Source organism: Mustela lutreola, chromosome 9, assembly GCF_030435805.1.
Source record: "Mustela lutreola isolate mMusLut2 chromosome 9, mMusLut2.pri, whole genome shotgun sequence".
In the NCBI taxonomy this organism is placed as follows: Eukaryota; Metazoa; Chordata; class Mammalia; order Carnivora; family Mustelidae; genus Mustela; species Mustela lutreola.
The window spans coordinates 84,668,946-84,692,188 of NC_081298.1; the positions used below are offsets into that span (position 1 = coordinate 84,668,946).

General features: G+C 35.7%; 1 protein-coding gene and 1 pseudogene across 5 annotated transcripts in view; one reads left to right on the forward strand and one right to left on the reverse strand.

Annotated features, from left to right (window-relative positions):
* Positions 1-23,243, reverse strand: part of USP34 (ubiquitin specific peptidase 34) — a 249,299-nt gene that overhangs the window by 50,289 nt on the left and 175,767 nt on the right. For all 5 annotated transcript variants that reach the window (XR_009357235.1, XM_059187767.1, XM_059187768.1 and 2 more), the window contains 10 exons: positions 16,852-17,035; positions 16,216-16,376; positions 12,262-12,327; positions 9,622-9,768; positions 9,483-9,539; positions 9,311-9,388; positions 8,829-8,923; positions 5,001-5,173; positions 1,891-2,044; positions 744-822 (listed from right to left, as the gene is read on the reverse strand). Coding sequence is in view for 4 of the 5 variants with exons in the window: in XM_059187767.1 (XP_059043750.1) it covers positions 744-822; positions 1,891-2,044; positions 5,001-5,173; positions 8,829-8,923; positions 9,311-9,388; positions 9,483-9,539; positions 9,622-9,768; positions 12,262-12,327; positions 16,216-16,376; positions 16,852-17,035 (1,194 nt within the window). In the remaining variant the exon portion in view is untranslated. The remainder of the gene's footprint in view (positions 1-743; positions 823-1,890; positions 2,045-5,000; positions 5,174-8,828; positions 8,924-9,310; positions 9,389-9,482; positions 9,540-9,621; positions 9,769-12,261; positions 12,328-16,215; positions 16,377-16,851; positions 17,036-23,243) is intronic.
* Positions 21,093-22,090, forward strand: LOC131840172 (voltage-dependent anion-selective channel protein 2-like; annotated as a pseudogene).

Genomic DNA, 23,243 nt, shown 5'->3' on the forward strand with positions numbered 1-23,243 from the left:
CTCAGTGGGTTAAGCCGCTGCCTTCGGCTCAGGTCATGATCTCAGGGTCCTGGGATCGAGTCCCGCATCGGGCTCTCTGCTCAGCAGGGAGCCTGTTTCCTCTTCTCTCTCTCTCTGCCTGCCTCTCTACCTACTTGTGATCTTTCTCTGTCAAATAAATAAATAAAATCTTTTAAAAAAAATTAAAAAAAATATAATAATACTAGTCCGAACTAATTGTCTTTTCATGTCTTGGAGCTAATTACGTAACAGGTAAGATATTCTTTGCCTATCCTGTCAATAGTAATAACCAAGTTGCTGCTGCTGTTATTTAAAAAAAAAAAAAAGGGCACTGAAAGAATAATTCACTTAAGTGCACCTAAAGCCCATTTCCCTGACAAAGGATTTTTCATATGAAGTCAATAAAGAGTAATTTCTTTTCCCTCAAATCTCAAAGCATTCAGGTGGACAACTTCTTCCACCATGTTTCATGGCAATGCAATTCAATTTCTACACTGTTTAATTTTTCAATTTTAAGTCTTAACCTCCCTTATCAGTTGAAGGCAGAAATTGTAATTTAAAAAGTATTTACCAATCTGGTATACATGCCCAACAGACTAGACTTCTAATACATAACAAATGAATAAACTTTAGATTTAATCATAGCAATTAAAGAAAGTTAAGTGGTTTTGCTACTGGATTTTATGATACTGCATAGCATTCAGAAAGTCACGAACCATTTATAACTTCTGAATAAAACTTACTGTCATCTCTCCACCAAAACATTCAGAGGCCAGCTGAGCAGAATCAAAAGGTTTTACCTCAGCATCATTAAAAAGATACCTAAAACAGAGCATATAGTGTTTGATCAAGTATATACATACTGAGTATTACACCTATTATAAGAATACATACTGAAAAAATTCTAAAACTTAAACGATTTTTAATATGAGGTAAATAAATTCTAAGTTCTTATTTGATAACAATAACCTACTAGAAAATGGGAATATAATTTTACAAACTGTAACTGCCCTAAAATCTGATAAATCCATTTATAAACTAGGAGCAAGAGAAAAATTCATAAAAACAAAAAGTTTGCATACCTATGTAGCTATTGGACAGAAAAGATTAAGAGATGGGAGAACTTCCAAAGATAAAGATGCCATTTCAAAACTTATGATCAAAAAAGGATTAAAAATATATTTATGGAATTATATTCATATGGACCAAGTAAGATACCACTGACATGTTGGCTTAAAGAATTCAACAAAACTATTCGGCTAACTGCAGATCAATTTACCCATGTACATTTCGCTCAAAGCAATATCCCTAACACTTAGAACAATGCCTACTATAAATACATAGTCTCTATAAATGAGACTCTACCTAACAACATCTGAAGACCAAAAAACAGCTATTAAGCACTGATTAAATGACTTCCATCCATTAGCTTGATAAAAGATGATTTAAAAAAAAGAATGTGCAGGCTGGAAGGGGAAAAGTAAGGTGGAGAGACTGGAGCATGCAGGTAACCTCAAATCACTTTATATAAGGACCTCTAACCACTCTATATGAGACACTCAGTATACAACTCTTGAATTAGTGAATGAAGATAGAAGAGACTTGGAAGGTGCGATATGGTCTATGAATCTAAAGTGGGCAAAGCTTTGTGTGTTCATTTTTCTTAGAACATTGATCAAATTCTCAAAAGAAAGTTAAGAACAATCAATTCCTACTGTCTTATGAAAGTTGTTTTCATTTAAAAATTGTCGGCCCCCTTTCCTAGTTTTATAAAGTTTTTAGTAAAATAAAATCAGAAAACATATCTGAAGCAAAAACAATCATAAGTTTATACTTTACAAACAGAAAAAAATTTCTTTAAATCCCAAGACTAAAGTACTTAAAACTCACCATTTGTTGTTTTTATAAGCATGTGGATTGACTATATCTCTGATGAAGCTATAATAGTGCCCACCATCTGCTGTTCCTGTGTGAACAGTCACTCCTATTAAGTCATACTCATAGCTTTCTGTGTCTTTTGAATGATCACTGACTTCCTTAAAACCTGAAATGATTTACATAACGTCTTTGAATCACTTTACCTCACTTTCCATAATGTATTTTATATACAGAAACAGGCACAGATACATTATATATTATAATACATACAAAACAACTCCATTTCCTAGTCATTTCCTATCCATAGTCTACAATTTTAAGGAACATTTAAACAAATCATTTGGAAAAACAACTATAAGTATGGACAACATCAGTATAATATATAAATATAAAATATGCTCTTTTTGTTTAATCTTATTCCTTTTGGAATAGATAGTACAATATTTATCATTTATCTTATTAGCAGCAAACAAACACAAGATCTGGAAAAGCATTAAAATACTCATGTCCTTTAATCTCAGGTAAAGAAAAAGGAGCACTGTACTGGTAGCATGCTTGCAACTGTTTATTAGTTAATAGAAAACATTCTGTAGTAGGAGACAGAAACAAAATAAATAAGAGACATTCGTCCTGTCCCCAAAGATTTAAATTTGAAAGGTATAGAAGAAACTAAGGAAAAAAACTAAAGAAATATCTAGGAAGTTTGAGGATTTATGACTTCTGATCTGTATACCCAGCATCATATACAAAGGAAAAAGTATAATCACAGAAACAAGTGAAAGCAGATTATGTTAACTTGGGTGCACGGTCTAAATTGGAAAGTGACAACTGAGGAGAGAAGGAAATGGCTGACAGTGTTTTAATAGTGACTGAGAAGTTTGGATGTGCTAAGATCCAACTCTGAATGCATCAGTTATGGCCTAAAAAAATCCTTCATCTTGGCAGAAATTTTTGCTACTTCTACACAAGGAAGCATCAGGAAAAATAGCAGAAAGCACAATAGCTGGGCAGTGTTGTCCTAATTTTATAAATGGTTTAGAAAGAGTTCTAAAAAGTAAAGTTTATATATACATTGCTTACTTCTTAACTTTGCCTTTATTTTCAAAGTTATCATCTTCTACTGGCTCCTCTGCTACAACCTCTAAACATACTCAGATTCTAAGGATAGAGACACCTGGGTTGCTCAGTCAGTTAAGCAGCTGTCTTTGGCTCAGGTCTGGGATCGAGCCCCTTAAGGGGCTCCTTGCTTGACAGGGAGCCTGCTTCTCTCTCTGCCTGCTCTTCATGCCCCTCTGCCTGCTTGTAATCTCTGACAAATAAATAAAATCTTAAAAAAAAAAAAAAAAAATTCTAAGGGTAGGGGCGCCTGGGTAGCTCGGTCATTTAAGCATCGGCCTTCCACTCAAGTCATGATTTCCAGGGTCTTGGAGGATCAAGCCCTGTGTCAGGCTCCCTCTGTTGCGCCCCCTGGTTGTGCTCTCTCATCTTGTCAAATAAATAAATAAAATTTTTCTTAAAAAATTCTAAGGGTAAAAATACCCCCCTTAACTCAATTCCTCTACAGCAATAGTCACCATCTTCTCAAAGAAAGAGTATGTTCTTCTCTTAAAAGAATAGCTAGCGCATGCTCACTGTTTACACTTCTCATGTCCTATTTAGTGAAACATTTACTAGCTCATTAAGTTTCAGGCAATGGAGTATAAAGATTAAAATGCAGTTCTTTCCCAAATCTTAAAATACAGTGCCTTAGTCGAACCTTAAAAATTTTAATCAAGAGAACTTACATAAAAAAAACACTGTCAGAACCCTATTGTGTAAATCAGAACTTATCCAACCAAAGAATGGAAAGCAAGAGCTAGGCCTGTTCTCTGCTTTTTTTTGCTCACCTGCTTCCATTCCTCACCTCTGTGGTCTTTGAGGCACATATAGTAAGTTTGAAAAGCACCGGTCTTATGGAAGGAGTAAGAATCTGGAGGTAACTGGATATGAACCAAGTATCATCTTTAACTCACTGCAATCTGCCTCTCTACTGCAATACCCAAATGAAACTGCTCTGATAAAGATAACCAAAGACATTCTACATGCTGTTTTCAGCCATGTTATTTCTGAAACAATTCCTTTTCTTTAGCATTCAATACTTTGACCAAATTCCCTTTTTCTTGAGATATTTTTTGAGATCTTCTTGAAATACTGACTCATCTATGATCAAGCCACAAACCTGAGTTATTCTTGATGTTTCTTCCTACCTCTAGTAGTAGACTAAAAATTCAACTTCAGAGGGACAAAGACCTTTTTCTTTGTTGCCACTCTATTCCCATTACTGTGAGAACAGCAAATTAGAGATATTCAATAATTTTGTTGATTTATTTATACATATAATCATCAAATTCTATTAACTGTCACATACTGCTCTCAAATACACTGATATGCTTGCTCATTAAGCTACCATCTTCTTTGGAGTTTATCAAAATGCCCTCTCCACATCCCTTTTATCACCCGTCAATCCATTTCTACTGCTGTAGTCAGAATAACCTTTTCCAGATCCCATCTGGTTAAATGTTCCCTGCTTAAAATGTTCCAAAGGTTTCACATCAAAAAAAGATTATAATTATTAAGATGGCCTAAAAACAAAATGATGTGGCCATTGCCTTTTGCCCATCTCATCGACTCCACCCCCACCTCCTACCCACCTAAAGACAATAGCCATTCCTTTCAATCTATTCCTTACTCAAGCTCTGCTCCGATGTTATCTCCATGAAGGCCCTCCCTAATACCCCCAGATTTGAGATATATCCACCATCCTATCTGATGATACATCTTATTTATAATTTCTTGCTCAATAAGACTTGCCTACTAGACTTAAATTCTGAGTTAAAGAATCAAGTGTATCTTGTTCACTGCCATGTCACTAATGTCTAGCAGAGTGCCTAAAACCTAACTCTAATAAATGCCAAATATCTATTGATGAATTGACTGAATGTGCCATACTGTACTTAAATACAATCCCCTTTCTAAATTCAATTTCATTTTATTAAATGTGTAGTTGCTTACAACTTTATAGTTATGACTGTCTTGTTATGGAGACTTACGATAAACACAGCAAGAGAAAGAAATAAAATTACCTTCTTTCCTATCACTCTTTCCCATTAGAAAATCTTCTGTATAGGGCGTCATATCCAAACGTAATGGGAAGGAAAAGTGTGTGTTCACTTTCTCTTTCATCATTGTTACCATATTAAATGTATACCTCATAGTATTAAAACTCAGAATGCGAGGTAATTTCTTAAAACATGCCCTGAAAGACAGAAAAAAAAGAAAAAAAGTAGAAAGAAAACTTAAAAATCTCTTCCAAAATTACTTTAGCTGGCAACACATTTACACTACATGTATTTCAGTATTCAACTCAGTAAATAACAATACTTTAAATCATGTTCTTATTAAATATATCTATACCTATGTTCCCCTCTTACATGCCTTTTTCCATTCTAAAAGTGTTTTCCTGTGTCTAAGTAAGAAAAATAAAAAGTTAAGCACACTGTGGTAAATTCCATGAAGAAGATATGTAAAGTGCTATGGAAATATAAAAAGGCATCGCACCAAATTTCAAAGGAGTTATGTCTTTTGGTTCAGAATTTTCTTTTCCATCTTAAAGAACAGGAATTGAAGGATTTGTTTTTATAAATTAGAATTGCAAAGTTTGGCTGTTATCATTTACTAGATGTATGACCCTCAACAAGTTCCTTAACCTCTCTGAGCTTAACTCTGAATTTGGAAATTTCTAAAATGGAGATTAAAGCGCCTACTCCTTCCTACTTTTAGAATGCTGCCTGGCAAATAGCATTCAATAAATGCTGCTTGATATTAAAACAGCAGCAGCAGCAGCAGCAAGTTACCTAAGTCTTATGGTTTAACAAATATTGCCAGTTTAAATTACAACAAACAAGCCAAAATTTCAGTTTAAACAAAAAATACATAAGAGCTTGGATTCATGAAAAAATATGCATTTGGGGGAATAATTCTTCATTGAATTTAAGATTCTAAAGAGAATCTGTTTAAATCAAGAGCTTAGTTTAAGAAAAAATTAGGAATTCAGGGAGATAAGGAAGGTAGGAGAAGGATTTCATCAACAGGAAATAAGTCTAAAATCCATCATTACTGTTTATTTGGGAGACTGGCAAAAGGTGAGGTTATAGAAATATAAAGGAGTCAAATGAAGAGGTTTCTGGGCAATGTCGGAGTATGAACTGCTTCTTGAGAGCTAAGAGTTACTGAAGGATCTGTGGTGGGCCATGGAACCATGCAAGATTCAGAGGATAAATGACATAATGGAACTAAAGAGATAAGAGTTATGTTATAGAATATATAACATGTTATATACATGTTACTGAATCTATGAGACACATAAGTCACAGCTGGGAGAACAAAGCACAACATTCTGTTAGGGAAGATGAATTAAAAATCCTAAGCATGTCAACAGGGACTCATGTTATGGTGGTAGACAAATTAGTCAGATAAGAATGAATAAACTAAGAAAAACAGAGGTTTGAAGACAGAGCAAAAGATGATCCTTTGCCCATTTCTGTTGACTACTTACTATATTATCACAGACATTCAAAAGTATGGCAAGAGGGGGCGCCTGGGTGGCTCAGTGGGTTAAGCCGCTGCCTTCGGCTCAGGTCATGATCTCAGGGTCCTGGGATCGAGTCCCACATCGGGCTCTCTGCTCGGCAGGGAGCCTGCTTCCTCCTCTCTCTCTCTCTGCCTGCCTCTCTGCCTACTTGTGATCTCTATCTGTCAAATAAATAAATAAAATCTTTAAAAAAAAAAAAGTATGGCAAGAGTATAAAAGTACTGAGTGACACTTTGCCTTAAAGAGGAGACAGTATTTCAGAAAAACAGTAGAATCGTATTCGCCAAAAGAAGGGGATGTTTCAAGAAGTAGGAAGTTATCAAGAATGACAGATATGGGGCGCCTGGGTGGCTCAGTGGGTTAGGCCTCTGCCTTCAGCTCAGGTCATGGTCTCAGGGTCCTGAGATCAAGCCCCGCATCGGGCTCTCTGCTCAGCAGGGAGCCTGCTTCCTCCTCTCTCTCTGCCTGCCTCTCTGCCTACTTGTGATCTCTGTCTAATAAATAAATAAATAAATCTTAAAAAAAAAAAAAAAAAAAGAATGACAGATATTTTCAGTAAGCTTTTTTATTCCAACTAAGAAGATATTCTCAAAAGAAAATGCTTCAGCCTATCAACTATCTTTTATTGATTCCTCATTATACCCCTCCATAGTAACAAACTTTTGACTAACTCCATTCTGTGTTAAGTCTTAACTGATACCCTAACCCAATTCTCATTGGATGGGCCTGTCTTCTCCCTGTAACTGCCTGCACAGCTTCTCATGTCTGCCTTACAACTTTTCTCTCTTGCAACCATCATGGCCCTCTGGAGACTGAGAGAGTACCATTTCTATCAAGGCAGATTCCCTGGTAAAATCTCCAACTAAGCAATTTTAAGAGATGGCTTTTCATTCTCTGCCTTCCAACATGCTCAGATCGGTCTAGAAAAAGTCGTGTTTGTTCCCCAAGCCCTTTCCAGATTCCATTTTCCTTGTTTACTGCCAAACTTTACTGCCTCCCACTAAACATCTTTCTACAAAACCCAATGCTTCTACTCAGCTGTAATTTCCCCCCTTCTTCTTTATGGAATATGTCAACTGAATACCTTCTTCGGGAGATTCTCTTCCCCAGTTTCTAGATTACCATCCTATCATGATTTTCTTTCTTTCCTAGCTTCAATTCTGTCACTTTTTCCTCTGCACTTTTACACTGGCTTAGGTCTAATAGTCACCCTTTACAATAGTTATGTTCTCTCTCAGACAGATGTTCAAATGGTGCCAACAAATTATGCAAATAATCTCAAAATCTAGAAGTTAATCATTTTATATCATTGAATACCAATCATATTTTCTATTACTGGTCAATGCAAATCCTCTCCTTGAGGCAGACTAGCCTAATGCCAGTCTTCTTGCACATACAAGGTCATTTCTATTTCTCTGCCTTTGTTCCTAATAATTGCAATTGATGCTCCCTCAATCCAATTTCTACTTATCATTCAATGTTCACTTGTAGAATTGAAATCTCTTTACCCAATTACCCTGTCCTAAATGGCCAACTTATGGTTTGTTTTTTTTTTTTTAATTTTATTTATGTGAGAGAGATCACAAGTAGGCAGAGAGGCAGGCAGAGAGGGAGGAGGAAGCAGGCTTCCTGCCAAGCAGAGAGCCTGATGTGGGGTCTCGATCCCAGGACCCTGGGATCATGACCTGAGCTGAAGGCAGAGGCTTTAACCCACTGAGCCACCCAGGCGCCCCTATGGTTGCTTCTTAAGAAAAACATCTCTCACTTCAGAGAATCAGAGGAGAATCTCTTCAGTTCATGAGGATACTCTTTACCATGATTCACTGAGTATACAGCAAAGGGCTAACAGACTCAGACCTTGGTAAATATTTAATTAAAAGGATACAAAAAATTTGGAAAAATGTAAAGGTGCCTCAAAGTATAATAACTGAATGACTGAATATTCAATTGGATAACTGAATGAAAAGTTGCCATATAAGAATAAGCTTGATGGGCACTTGGGTGATTCAGCAGGTAAAGCATCTGACTCTTAATTTCGACTCAGGTCATGATCTCATGGCTCTGGGATCAAGCCCCATGCATCAGGCTCTGTGCTCAGCATGGAGCCTGCTTAAGATTCCCTCTTTCTCCCTCTGCCTCTGTCCCTTCCCCTATTTGTACTCTCTCCCCCTCAAAATTTAAAAAAAAAAAAAAGTATAAACCCCAAGCAGCTGACCTTAATTACATAATTTTCATGAAAGTTTAACATGAATTTACCATTTAAAGTGTTTTACTTCCATTTGATATCAAAATGATAAACATTACATTTCAAAAAGCATACCTTTTTTCAGCTCGCACTTTCTTCCCACAATGAGAACAAGTATACATGTTGTCACCTTCTAAAGTATCTTTAATAGTAACTTCATCAAGAGATTCCTGTATTAAATCAGATTATAAAGTTCCATATTACTGTTTATAGTACACAAAATTACAAAAAGTAGTAATTATCATTTGGGCAAAATGCTGAGGAAAACAAACTTTTTTAATAAAAATAAAATCTAAATTTTAGCAAAAAAAATTTTTTCCCTTAAATTGACAAGATGGTCTATGAATCTTACTAATTTTTCAAAAGCAGAACTATTTCAACTTTGGGGAAAAAAATCAGCTCTGTGGTCTATCTTTAATTCTTATTTGATTTGCACAGAAGAAGGAAATAAATAAAAACATGAAAGTTAATTTTCTATCAAGATGACAAATATAAACCTGTTGTATTCAAGTAATTAAAAGCAGAAAAAGTCTAATAATATATAAAATATTACTCACATAAATGTTCTTCATATCAGCCACTTGGCACCTCACAGTATAAAACTCTTCAGCAGTCTGACTAACGTGTTCACAATCCTGGACAATCAAAAGCCAAATGTAAGTAATTTATTTTAATAAGCTAAAACATTACATTAAGATTTCAAAAAAGTAAATAGGTGCCAATACTTACCAAGGACACAACATTGTTTGTAATTACACCTCCAAACAAACTTTTGACGGTATTTTTCTTTAAAAACAAACAAAAGTGAGTAATTAAAATTGGGACATCTGTACAGATTTCAAAAAAACATCAGCATTCTGGTACTAACCAGTTCTGGAGACATTTCTTCAATCTTAGTAATGAGATCAGTAAAAAATTCTGTCATATCTTTCTGCTCCCCAGTATTCAGAGGCTGCTTATCCATAGTGTATGTTTTACAAAACGGTCTAGGATTATATGCTTTGCATTCACTCTCCTGCAAGGAAAAGGGGTTGGGGTGGATCATTAAACAATCAAATATATATCCCAAAAAAAGAACACTATCACAAGATTCTTGAATAAATAACAGAACAACAAAACAGGGAGTATATCTATAATAGAACTGCTTTCTTCAATTTCACTGTTTTATTTTCAGGTTTTTTTTTTTTTATTAAATTCCGTAATTAACATACAATGTATTATTTGTTTCAGGGGTACAGGTCTGTGATTCATCAGTCTTACATAATACTTAGTGCTCATTATAACACATACCCTTCCCCACTCACCATCATCCAGTTACCCCATCCTTACTCCCCGCTCCCTCCAGCAACCCTCAAATTTGTTTCCTATGATTAAGAGTCTGTTATGATTTGTCTCCCTCTCTGGTTTCGTCTTGCTTCAATTTTTGTCCTCTTCCCCTATGATCTTCTGTCTTGTTTCTTAAATTCCACATATCGGAGAGATCATATGATAATTCTCTTTCTCTGACTTATTCTGCTTAATTTAAAATAAATTAAATTTTCAATGTAATAGTCTTGGTGCCTGAAGATGCTTAAGTTACTGTTATGAAATTTGTATTTTTTTAAGTCTAATAATTTCTAATAATTTCTAGGAAGGAATGTGGGACTCAAAGGATGCAGATTTGTATTATGAAACAAAAAAGAAAAATTTTGCAGGCTACCTAAGTTTTACTACACACTGGACTTCAGCAGTCTTTGTTTTAAATTTTTTTATTTATTCATTTGAGAAAGAGAATGCACAAGCGAGAGCATGAGTAGGCAGAGAGGATCAGAGGGAGAGGGTGAAGCAGACTCTCCACTGGTATTTTACCCCAGGAATCCAGGATCACGAACTGAGTTGAAAGCAGATGCTTAACTGACTGAGCCACCCAGGCACCCATGAACTTCAGTAGTTCATACAAGAGTAGTTTAAGGCTCCCTGAGTGGCTCAGTCAGTTAAGCATCTGCCTTTTGCTCAGGTCATGATCCCAGAGTCCTGGGATTGAGTCCTGCATCAGGCTCCCTGCTCAGTGGGTAGTATGCTTCTCCCTCTACCCATGCCTCCCCACCACCAACTCGTGCTCTCGCACACTCTCAAAAATAGTATCTTAAAGAAGAAAAAAAAAAAGAGCAGTTTAAAACACTTCTGTTTTGTCAGTTGAGATGGCATGCTCCGACTGTTAAAGGGAGATTGAAAGTGGGATCAGGGTGCCTGAGTGGCTCAGTCGGTTCAGCATCTGACTCTTGATTTTGGTTCTGGTCACGATCTCATGGTTTTCAAATTGAGACCCATGGAGCTTTATCAAGATTCTCTTTCCTTCTCACCATCCAAAAAAAATTATAATCCAAGAATGACTATTAAATTTTTAAATTTTGTTAAAATTTCATTTACTGACCATTTAGTAAATGTCAGAGGCTGGAAAATATAGGAATAAATATGATATAATTTCTGTCCTCAGGATTCTAACACATGAGTAACTTTCACTACCGGTGGAAGATAGGAGACAGAGCTGTAGAATCATAGTTTTCTTAGAGGAGCTGAAAATAAGCTGCTTCCAGAAAGAAGACAATAAGAAGAAAAGGGAGAAAAGTGCTAAGGAAAGAGTGCTGCAGGCAGAAGCAGCAGCATAAACAGCCACAAAAGTGATGAAGGAACAGGGTGATGGGCTTCCAAGGACTGACAATTGCTATAGGATTTCGCGGGATATAGGAAGCTGAAGGGGTGCCTGGCTGGCTCAGTCAGTACAGCATGTGACTCTTGATCTCAGGGTTGTGGGTTTGAGCCCCAAATTAGACACTGCAAATACTTAAAAAAAGAGAGAGAGAAAGAGATAAAGAGAGGAGGAGGTTAAAAGGACTGTGGACTCTAAGTAATAAACTGAGGGTTATGGAAGGGAGGAGAATCGGGGCTTAGGTGAGCCTGCTGGTGGGTATTATGGAGGGCACGTATCGCATGGAGCACCACTGGGTGTGGTGCATAAACAATGAATGCTGGAACACTGAAAAAAAAATTAAATTTAATTAAAAAAAAAAAAAAGGAAGGGTCAAAATCAGAAGACATGTGCTGATGAACCTGAATACTATTCTTTTCATAATAAAAAATTACTGAAGAGTTTTAAGCAGAGAGATAATATTGTAAGATTTGCTAATTTTTTAAGATTGATTGCTTTTACAGTTTGAGGGGTGAGAATTAAAAGGGACAAAGAGAAATCAACCAGAATACTCAGGGGTGGGGGAGTGGGTGGCCCTGGGATGGGAAAAGGACCATATACAAAGAATTCTTTAAAGGACAAATTAATAGTCATCATGCAGATGAGTGACATGCAACTGATAAAAGCCACTTTTACTAAGAACACCAAAAACTAAAAAATTCAATTTGAAAAATAAGAGTACACAGCAGGACAAATCCAATACAAATGAACTTCACTTAATTTTTTCAACTTATATAGGTTATATCTAATTAGTTTTCCATATACGGTTCTCAAACATACCATTAAATATGTAAACATTTTTTGAAGCTCCAGAAGAGTGGTCTTGTGCTTCATATCTTCTGAATACTGGAAATCAAAAGAAAAATTTTGATTTGGTAGCAAATTAGTCTAGCAAAGAAAGTATTACAATGTGTTTAATAGTATATCTGTTTTCATCCTTTTAGCTCTATGTAAGAAAAGTTTATTCTTTATTTAGCAATTTAGCATTTAAAGAGTTATTTTATTCATTATATAAATGTAACCATCACTATTATGTAAGAAAACTGAATAAAGACATCTTTAAAAAAATATTGCTTTCCAGATCAACACTCATTTGGTACAATGCTGTTTTCACGAGTTCTAACTGTGCAGGAACAGAAAACATCATAGGTATGCAACAAAGCTATTTTCTACAAATAAATCCATACATTTAAAAAAAATGTTTTATAATAATAAATGACATCTTTCCATCATCTAGTCTTATCTTTATTTTTTCTACAACAGTGAATCTTTAAAACTGCAGAAAAATTACTGGCCAACATGCTTGAAAACCTTCCATGTATTCAAATATCATTAACTGAAATTCAGTTATCTGGTAGATTCATTCACTAGAGATGTAGTCCTAAACAATAGCCTTATAGGCACTTATTAGATACACTTTAATTCATCCAAATACTAAAAAAAAACACACACACACACACACAAAAAAAAAACCAAAAACACTATGAAATATTATCCTCACTACAAACTACCTGTCAAAATTTTGAAGAAGCTCTGATGTCTTGTGGAATAATAAGCTTTCTATATGCCGGAAGTATACACTAGTTATTTGCGTCAGTCTTGTGGAGAGTGTTCAGTAATGTGGTTCTGCTATTTTGGAGCTTATAACCAAACTGAGGACATAAATACATTGAAAAGGATTCTACTCGACATGTAATTACTACAAAATTATATACTAAGTACAAAAGGAACTGAATAAAAGGAATCAACAAAACTGACAAAACAACTATAACTGACATACAGGAGGCTTAATACTCTATGTGGTTAGGGTAGAAGTCACACAAAACATTTTCCAATGTGTGAAAGAGCGGTGATGATACATGATACATGCAAACTGTATACATAATACAACAGTCATGAATAAAGACTTGGCTTTATATCTTCATTGCTGGAGAAGAAGTATTAGTTGGCTGAAGAACAGAAGTAACTGAAGTCTTCTAAATTAAGAAAAAGCAAGAATGTTTTATTTTACTCAATGCAGAATTTCTAAATATATACTTTACATATGTATTTACTACTTAAAGGAATACATATTTACACCCATTAAGATGGCTATTGTCAAAAACCAGAAAACAAGTGCCAGCAGGGGTGTGAATAAATTGGCACTTTTGTGCATTGCTGGCAGGAATGTAAAATGGCACAACCACTATGGAAAACCAGCACAGCGATGCCTCAAAAAACTAAACATAGAATTCCAGTATGATCCAGAAATTCCACTTCCGGGTATATACACAAAAGAAGTGAAAACAGGGACTCAAATGGATATTTGAATACTCATGTTCATGGAAACATTATTTACAACAGCAAAAAGATACAAGCAACCCAGAAGTGTCCACTGACAGGTGAACGGATTAACAAAATGTGGTACAAACAACTGACTATTATTCAACCTAACAAAGGAAGGAAATTCTGATACATGCTACAACATGGATGAAACTTGAAGACACTACGCTAAGACTGTAGCACTCCTCCACTTAAGTGAGGTATCTAGAATAGTCAAATTCATAGAGACAGGTAATAGAATAGTAGTTGCATGAGGTTTGGGGGAATGGAGAATAGGAGGAATTTAGTGGGTACAGAGTTTTAGCTGGTGGAAGTGAAAAAATTTTTGAGGTTGATGGTGGTAATATAATCTCAATGTACTACTACCACAGAACTGCACACTTAAACACAGTTATGATGGTAGATTTTAGTTGGGTGTATTTTGCCACAATTAAAATACATGTAGCTTTACTCTTGCTGTGAACATCAGAAAAGGAAATAAAAATAACTAATACATTCACATAAATAATCAAGGGCACATATGACTACAGTACTTTCCCAAGTTATGTCAAATTCTATTCTGTTAAGAATTTTTTATGTAGAGACGAGTCAAAATTTAGATTTTTTTTTAAAAGATTTTATTTATTTATTTGACAGACAGAGATCAAAAGTAGGCAGAGAGGCAGGCAGAGAGAGAGGAAGAAAAGCAGGTTCCCTGCTGAGCAGAGAGCCCGATGTGGGGCTCAATCCCAGGATCCTGGGTTTATGACCTGAGCCGAAGTCAGAGGCTTTAACCCACTGAGCCACCCAGGCACCCCCAAAATTTATTTTTAAACAAAACCACCATTTATGAGACCTACTCCCAATTAACACATCTGATTGTTGTTTCTGGTGCTACATTTTAATTCCTGAAAGTGCTAATGGCTAAACAGTGATTATTAACATTTAGAAGAGAAATCATGAAGTATGGCGAGGTTAACAGGCAGGGGGAAAAAAATCACTGAAATTATGCCTCTTCACTCATTACTGGTTCCATAAAAATTAAACAGATAGTATGGAAAGAGCCTAGATGTCCATCAACAGATGAATGGATAAAGAAGATGTAATATGTGTACACACACACACCACACACACACACACACTATGGAATATTAAGTAGCCATCAAAAAACCTGAAATCTTGCCATTTGCAACAACATGGATGGAACCAGAGGGTACCATGCTAAGTGAAATAAGTTAATCAGAGAAAGACAATTATCATATGATCTCACTGATATGAGGAATTTGAGAACAAGACAGAGGATCATAGGGGAGTGGAGGAGAAAATGAAACAAGATGAAACCAGAGAGGGAGACAGACCATAAGAGACTAATTTCAGGAAACAAGAGGCTGTAGAGGGGGATGGGAGGGATGGGGTCATTGAGTGATGGACACTGGGGTGGGTATATGCTATGGTGAGCACTGTGAATTGTGTAAGACTGATGAATCACAGACCTGTATTGCTGAAACAAGGAATACATTGTATGTCAGTTAAAAAAAAGAAAAAAAAAGACAATCTAAGATGCTATAATAAAAATTATGATTATGATAAGAAAAAATTAAGCAGACAGGGCCACAAATTTAGTGACAAAAATTTCCATATGCTAAATGAATCAGTTATTCAACTATTTCTAAGCATAATCAGTTTCAGAAGATAAAATCATTAATATAACATTTAAAAAAAAACCCACTTGACTATACTGTAACTTGGAGACTTTGAAGCCTAACTTAAACATATTAAGGATTCACTGAAAGTACATAAAGAATTGCAATATTTTCTTAAGGAGGGGAATGTCAGGAAATTAAGATGACATGATGGAAGAAAACAAAAACCCAAGTAGAAGCATGAAGTACATTTGCCAAGAAATTATAAAAGCAGAGCAGAAGGTAAACTAAACAACAGTTCATTGTTTAAAAGGGTGAAAACTAGAAATAACAAGCTAAGAAAAATAACAGGAAACATACATTTGAACCCAGATAAACTAGGCCCACAGTAAAATTTACTTTGGGATAAAAATAAAACAAATTAAGTGATTCTGGTACATTCCCTTACTTTGTTTTAGGCTTTGCTTATGTTGTATGTAAAGAAAATTTGTATTTACTTTTACTGAGAATACCATGTTCATTGTATACACTAAGTGTATACAATCCACAACTGTGTTTTCTTTGGAGGAATAAAGAAATTATACTAGCATATTAAGAGTAACCTGTTGAAATAGAAAAATAACCAAGATATACATGAGCTAAAAATAAGATCACATACTAGTTATGTAATCAAATACTGTCATTTTTAATTCATAAATTATTTTCTCAATGTTTTACCAAATTGAAGTAGATTTATTACCGAAATTTAAAAACTTTAACAGTTTTAATACTGAAGTGAGGAAAACTGTACCTTAGCAGTGAAGACAGCCTGTCTTGCCTCAGGTATCATATAAAGTTGCTGAATAGTAGAAGCCAAGTAACAAGTAGCTCCAAGGTTAGTTAGGCCAACAAATCTACACTCTGCACGAACATCCTCATGGGGCCAGTAGTCCCATTTATAAGGTGCATGAGCTGCTGAAAAAAGAGGGAGGAAAAGATGCCCCCCCCATACAAACTATTAAACATAATGTATTTTGCTTTTACTAACAGCCACGACTCTCCTTTACTTTAGTTAATAAACATAAAACATTATATATGATAACTAAAACTAATATAACACTGCATGCCAATAATACTCAAAAAAGAAATAAAATTAGTAAGAACACACAGAAAAACCAATTCATTCTCTAAAAATTCGACTGCCAATATTTAATTTTACTTGGCACTAAATGACTTAACAAAAAACTCCAAAATATTTCAGATACCTATAGTCCTTTACACCTATTTTTTTTTTTAAACAAATCAACGTCTACTCTTTTGACAATGTAGCAACAATAGCTTATAATGTTAAAAGTGTATGAAGAGTGATTCTTTCTATGGCCATGGCTTCCAAAATCTTTTTTCTGTTCATAAGATTGAGAAAGATTAAAAGGAAAAAAACGCTTACACTGCATGTGTTGTGCCATAACCCAGTTGTGTATTAGCCTGTAGTTCTCAACAGATCCCTTTACCATCTCTACTAACAAATCATAAGCAGCAGCTCTTGAAGAATGTGATTTGCACTTTGGCTGTTGTCTGTCTTTCAGACTAGGCAACAAAAACAGGAGATTGAAGATATCTCTTAAAAATTCCTGGAAAAAAGAGAAAGGCCAAGTATATTATCTAAGATTACACGTTAGTTATATTCTAAATATAATGAATACCTTATATAGGGTGAACTAGACTATATGCCAATCTACAATTTACTAAAAGGCTATTTAAAAACTTAGAGCAGCATCATATACCCTCATCTGAAAGTCTGTCTCTTAAAGAAAACAGAATGGGTAGGGATCAACTTTACTCTTCCTTACCTCTTGGTAGCCAATAGGCTCATTCTTAGATTCCCATCCCTATTATCTTCCACTCCATTAAGTGACCAAAAGTTTTTGTTAAGGACTCCTATTTAGATTACCTTTGCCATTTATTTCCGTTTCCTCTTATTTCACTCATAACATTAACAGCAGCGGCAGCAGCATCAAAAGCACGGACTTACTCGTAATAAACAGTTACAGTGCCAGATACTACTCAAAGGCCCCCATACAAGAAAACAAAAAAGGCTAAGAACGTTGCCTGGAGTCAGAGTTGGAAGAAGCCAGAGCCAGGATTTCAGACACCAAGCTCTTGATTTCTATCCCAGTGAAGTTCAAACTGAAGGTTTTTTCAAACGCAAGGTTTTACCATCCTAGATGTATTTTTTCTCTAAATTTGATCTGCCTGAGAAACGGTCACCTTTCCCATTTGTTCTTTTTAATTGGTCCTTTGTTACTTTACCAAAGAGAGTTATTTCTCACACACCTCAAATACTACCACAGTACATTGTTCTGGGTATAAAACCAGAATTCTGGTATACTGTGCAGAAAGAGGTAATATAGTTACCTTCTTAAAGGTAACTATATTAACTATATAACTATATCTGGGTATAAAACCAGAATTCTGGTATACTGTGCAGAAAGAGGTAATATAGTTACATTCTTATCCTTAGAATGGCTGGATTGTAAGGCTGGCCCCTGGCTGTCATGTGAAAATTTGAACAGTAAAGAGTTTGTTCCTCTGATATAAAAACTTCTTCTAACAGAAGTGGCTCACTATGTCTTTTGTATTTGATTTATGCTGAATATCTGCTTTCCATCTGGGAGTCTGGAATTGCAGACACTGTGGTCAGTTACACAGGTACTATAAATGACAACCCCCACTTCACCCCACCTAAATCCCGGACTTGAGGCTCAACAGAGTTCCCCAACAGACCACACCTCACACGCTGTCACACTCATCGCTGGGAATTGAAATTAAGCACATCCTGTGCAATTCCAATAGAAGAGAAATCTTACAAGTATGTACCTAGTTTCCACCAGATTTGGCTGGGTGCTATCTTTTTCCGGTCTCTGATTTCATTTGTATTCTTTTGCTGTAACAAATCTTAGCCACTAGTACAACTATATGCTGAGTCCTTTTGAGTTCCTTCTAGTGAATCACTGAACCTGGGGATGGTCTTAGAAACCTCTGACACAGGGGTGCCTGGGTGGCTCAGTGGGTTAATACGCTTCCTTCGGCTCAGGTCATGATCTCAGGGTCCTGGGATCGAGTCCCGAATCGGGCTCTGTGCTCAGCAGGGAGCCTGCTTCCTCCTCTCTCTCTCTCTCTGCCTACTTGTGATCTCTCTCTGTCAAATAAATAAATAAAATCTTTAAAAAAAAAAGAAAGAAAGAAAGAAAGAAACCTCTGACACAGGTACCAAATGAAGGACAATTTGAAATATTTTTCCATTAGTAAACCTCATTATTGTCAAAGAAAGTACAAAGTCCTGACTTTGCAATGAAAAGTAAGTTTGGCTAAGAAATATGGAAAGTGAACAGTCTACTTCATATAGCCAACAGACTGGTAAGTCTTTCTTGCCTTTCTGAGAACGCAGAGATTAGATAATGTGCACTGGAGATAAAAGATAACGCATTTACTTCAATTAGAAAATAAAGTAAAACTAAAAAAAAGAAAAAAAAAGGAATTGGCTAATAACTAGTTTAAAATGAAGTATCTTGGGAGTACCTGGTTAATGTGAGGCCTGGTTAAGATTCTAACTCTCCCTTGACTTCTGCCCCTCCCCCACTCTAGAAAAATAAAAACTAAAATGAACTATCTTTGCCCATTATTTTAGATACAGAAATTGAATGAGCTAAGTTTCCATAGCTCCAAAGCTTTGATAAAATATATTTAAAACCTATTATAAGATAAAAACACTTTATCATAAATAAAGGTTGGTAAAAGCAAAATGAAATGAACAATATTTTTATTTTCCTTACTAAGTTTACCAGAAAAGCAGGTATCTCTAAAGTAAAAGGACAACCTGTATATTAATATGTCCATTTTTTAAAAGATTTGAGAATCTCAAGCAAACTTCCCACTGAGCACAGAGTATGATACAGGGCTCAATCTCACGACCCTGAGATCAAGACCTGAGCAGAAACCAAATGTCAGACGCTCAACAGCTGAAACACTCAGGTACACCACAATATGTCCATTTGATAAATAATGGTAAAACCATTTTAGTATATTTCACAGAAAGAAGAACCTCAAACCTCTGAGAATACTAAAAATAGTTTCTGAAAATAAATCAGTGATTTTTAACATGTAATTCAGAAGAAATTCACATTAAATAACATTGTTAAAATAAACTTCCATTTCCACTGTAAACATGTGAACAAAGTTTACATTTCCATTATGTACATAAGATTTCCCAGAATCCACATCTATAAAAATATAAAGTAGGAAAAGAATTAATGAACACATATTCGACCTTACTAACAAGTAATATCCACCTGTAACTATATGAATTCTAAAAGGCCCATCATTCTTGTTAATACATTTTCAACTAAATTTCATTTTAGTATTTCGTACTTCTCTGGCAAAACTTAAGGTATATTTGGACTTGCCTATGGGTCTGCAGAAGAGCGCATGTCCTGGGTTGCGAATCTCTGCTATTCCCGAATAAACCCATTTTTGCAGGTAAAATAACTGGCAGTTTTATTTTTTAAGGTTAACATTACTTGGTGATCAGAATTGCAATGCAAAGACGACCCCCAACAATGTTGAGGCTGGTGAACAAAACATGCCAGTATCCACAGAGCCAAATGGGATCACTGCTTTCTCACTGACCTTGGTTTCAGGCTTTGAGTCTTTTAAGAAAAAGTCCCCTATGGGAATTCTTCACCTCCTTGGAGGATGACTTACAATGAGAACATGAACTTTGCCTTCCCACAAATTCACAAGAAGGAAATCTCTATAATCATGTAAAGTGACAACCATGATGAAACTTCAACCCAGATATAACAAAGACTATGAACTATGGATAAGATAAAGTTTCAGAGAAAAATGAGATATCCAAAACCCATTCTGTTCTTACCAATCAAACTGCAAAACAGACTCTATAAAAATATATCAAGAATACAGTTCCTTCTATTTCTGAGACTGAAAAAATGTAAACAGAAAGCTTGACAAAATTATTGCTATACACTGCCAACTATTTTTAACACTGTAAGATGGACTTTGGACATTTGATGAAGATACAAATTTCCTTCCATAAAATGTTACTAAATAGTTTTTACTTAAAATCTGCTGTGTATATGAAAAAAAAAATAGAGTTTTTACTTAAAATCTGCTGTGTAGGGCACCTGGGTGGCTCAGTGGGTTAAAGCCTCTGCCTTCAGCTCAGGTCATGATCCCAGGGTCCTGGGATGGAGCCCCACATCGGGCTCTCTGATCAGCAGAGAGCCTGCTTTCCTTCCTCTCTCTCTCTGCTACTTGTGATCTCTGTCAAATAAATACATAAAATCTTTAAAAAATAAAAATAAAAAAACATAAAAACTATGGATAAGCAAAAAAAAACGAATTCTGGAAAAGAGGACAGAGAAAGAATATTAAATTTCTTAATATTTTCCAAATACAGATTTTTACAAATGAGAAGGAAAAAGACAAAAAATACACACTGATTATAAACAGAAAATTCACAAATGGCCAATACATACATAAAAAGACACTCATCTTCAACAGAAATCAAAGACATAAAACTAAAGCAAAAGTCTCCTTCACTTTGCCCTTCAGCCAGGGTAGCTGAGCGAGCCCAGCGGCCTCAGCTGTGAGCAGAGCGGCAGTAGCGGCCCCTCTCAGGGGACCACAAGATCATCTCTTCCTGTGGCCTCGCCAAGGTGACCTACGGACAGAGGTGCATGCAGCCAATGTGTATTCCTCCTTCATATGCTGACCTGGGCAAAGCTGCCAGAGATATTTTCAACAAAGGATTTGGTTTTGGTTTGGTGAAACTGGATGTGAAAACAAAGTCATGCAGTGGTATGGAATTCTCAACGTCTGGTTCATCTAATAGAGAAACCGGTAATACTGGAACCTTGGAGACCAAATATAAATGGTGTGAGTATGGTCTGACTTTCACAGAAAAATGGAACACTGATAACACTAGGAACAAAAATCGCAACTGAAGACCTGATTTGTCAAGGTTTGAAACTGACATTTGATATCACCTTCTCATCAAACACGGGAAAGAAAAGTGGTAAAATCAAGTCTCCTTATAAGAGGGAGTGTATAAACCTTGGTTGTGATGTTGACTTTGATTTTGCTGGACCTGCAATCCATGGTTCAGCTGTCTTTGGTTACGAAGGCTGGCTTGCTGGGTATCAGATGACTTTATAGACTGTGCCAAATCAAAGCTGACAAGATAACTTTGCAGTGGGCTACAGGACTGGGGACTTCCAACTACACACTAATGTCAATGATGGGACAGAATTTGGAGGATCAATTTATCAAAAAGCATGTGAAGATCTCGACAATTCAGTAAACCTTGCTTGGACATCAGGTACCAACAGCACTCGCTTTGGCACTGCAGCCAAGTATCAGTTGGATCCCACTGCTTCCCTTTCTGCAAAAGTCAACAATTCTAGTTTAATTGGAATGGGCTACACTCAGACTCTGAGGCCTGGTGTCAGGCTTACACTGTCTGCTCTGGTAGACAGGAAGAGCATAATGCTGAAGGCCACAAACTTGGGCTTGCCCTGGAGTTGGAAGCTTAATCTAACTGAAAGAAACCTCTGGGAATGGGTATCAGAAGATTTGTCCTTAATATATTTCCAGTGTGACCAGCAGGCTTCCCCCACCAAGAAGGTGTTCAAACAAAGCATGATCGAAACAAGAGCTGTATTTTAAATATTTAGGCAACCACTTTTTAACCAATTCAATTAGGAACCAGCTATCTATTTAGTTACCAATACTGCAGTAGTGCAGTCACCTATACATTATTTAAATGTACTTAACTGTTAAATGCACTACCCACCAATAATGAAATAGACCTTTATGAAAACTGCGCAATTGTGTGCATGTTTGTTTTTATGTTCCTATTACTGAAAATTGCCATTGAACAAGATGGATCAGTGGAATTTTTAAGATGAGGTTAAAAATTTTTTGTTAAATTCAGCCATCCTCAGAATTACTTTTGGTATCCCCAAACATTACAGATTATGAGTAAAAAGAAGTATACATTTATAAAAAAAAAAAAACCAAACCTAAAGTGAGACTGGTAAAGACTTCACATGTAAGGGATGTCTTAGATATCCCCTTCACATGTGGGGATATCAGAGAAACTGAGGTATTTGAGACATTCTAATATAGTACAGCTGGAGAATAAAAGGATAGATAAAATAATTTTGTGAACTAATATGATTAAAAATCAACCAAATTTACTTTTTTTAAGATTTTATTTATTTGACACAGAGAGAGAGATCACAAGTAGGCAGAGAGGCAGGCAGAGAGAGGGGGAAGCAGGCTCCCGGGCAAGCAAGGAGTCCGATGTGCGGCTCGATCCCAGGACTCTGGGATCATGATCTGAGCCAAAGGCAGTGGCTTTAACCCACTGAGCCACCGAGGCGCCCCAATAAAATTTACTTTTAAGTATAGGATTGTTATATAATGGGACAGGGTACAAAGATGATGTTCCCTGCAGTTGTGTTTTGTTTCTTTTACAACCAGTAACAACATAAATGTCAATAAAAAAGTTGTTTCTCTTTATGTATTTATTTTTTTAAATAAAAAAAGCAGATCACAAAATGGTTATTATGTAATATAAATGATATACTTGAATATTTAATATATCCATGGAAACTCCAATCATCACCCAAGGCCAATCATCACCCAAGCAGCATGGGAAATCAAACTATATGGGGATCTTCTCTTGGCACTATTTAAAAAGTAGTTCTTTTTTTGAAATGATTTTCACATTACAATATGTTATCAAAGGAATCAATA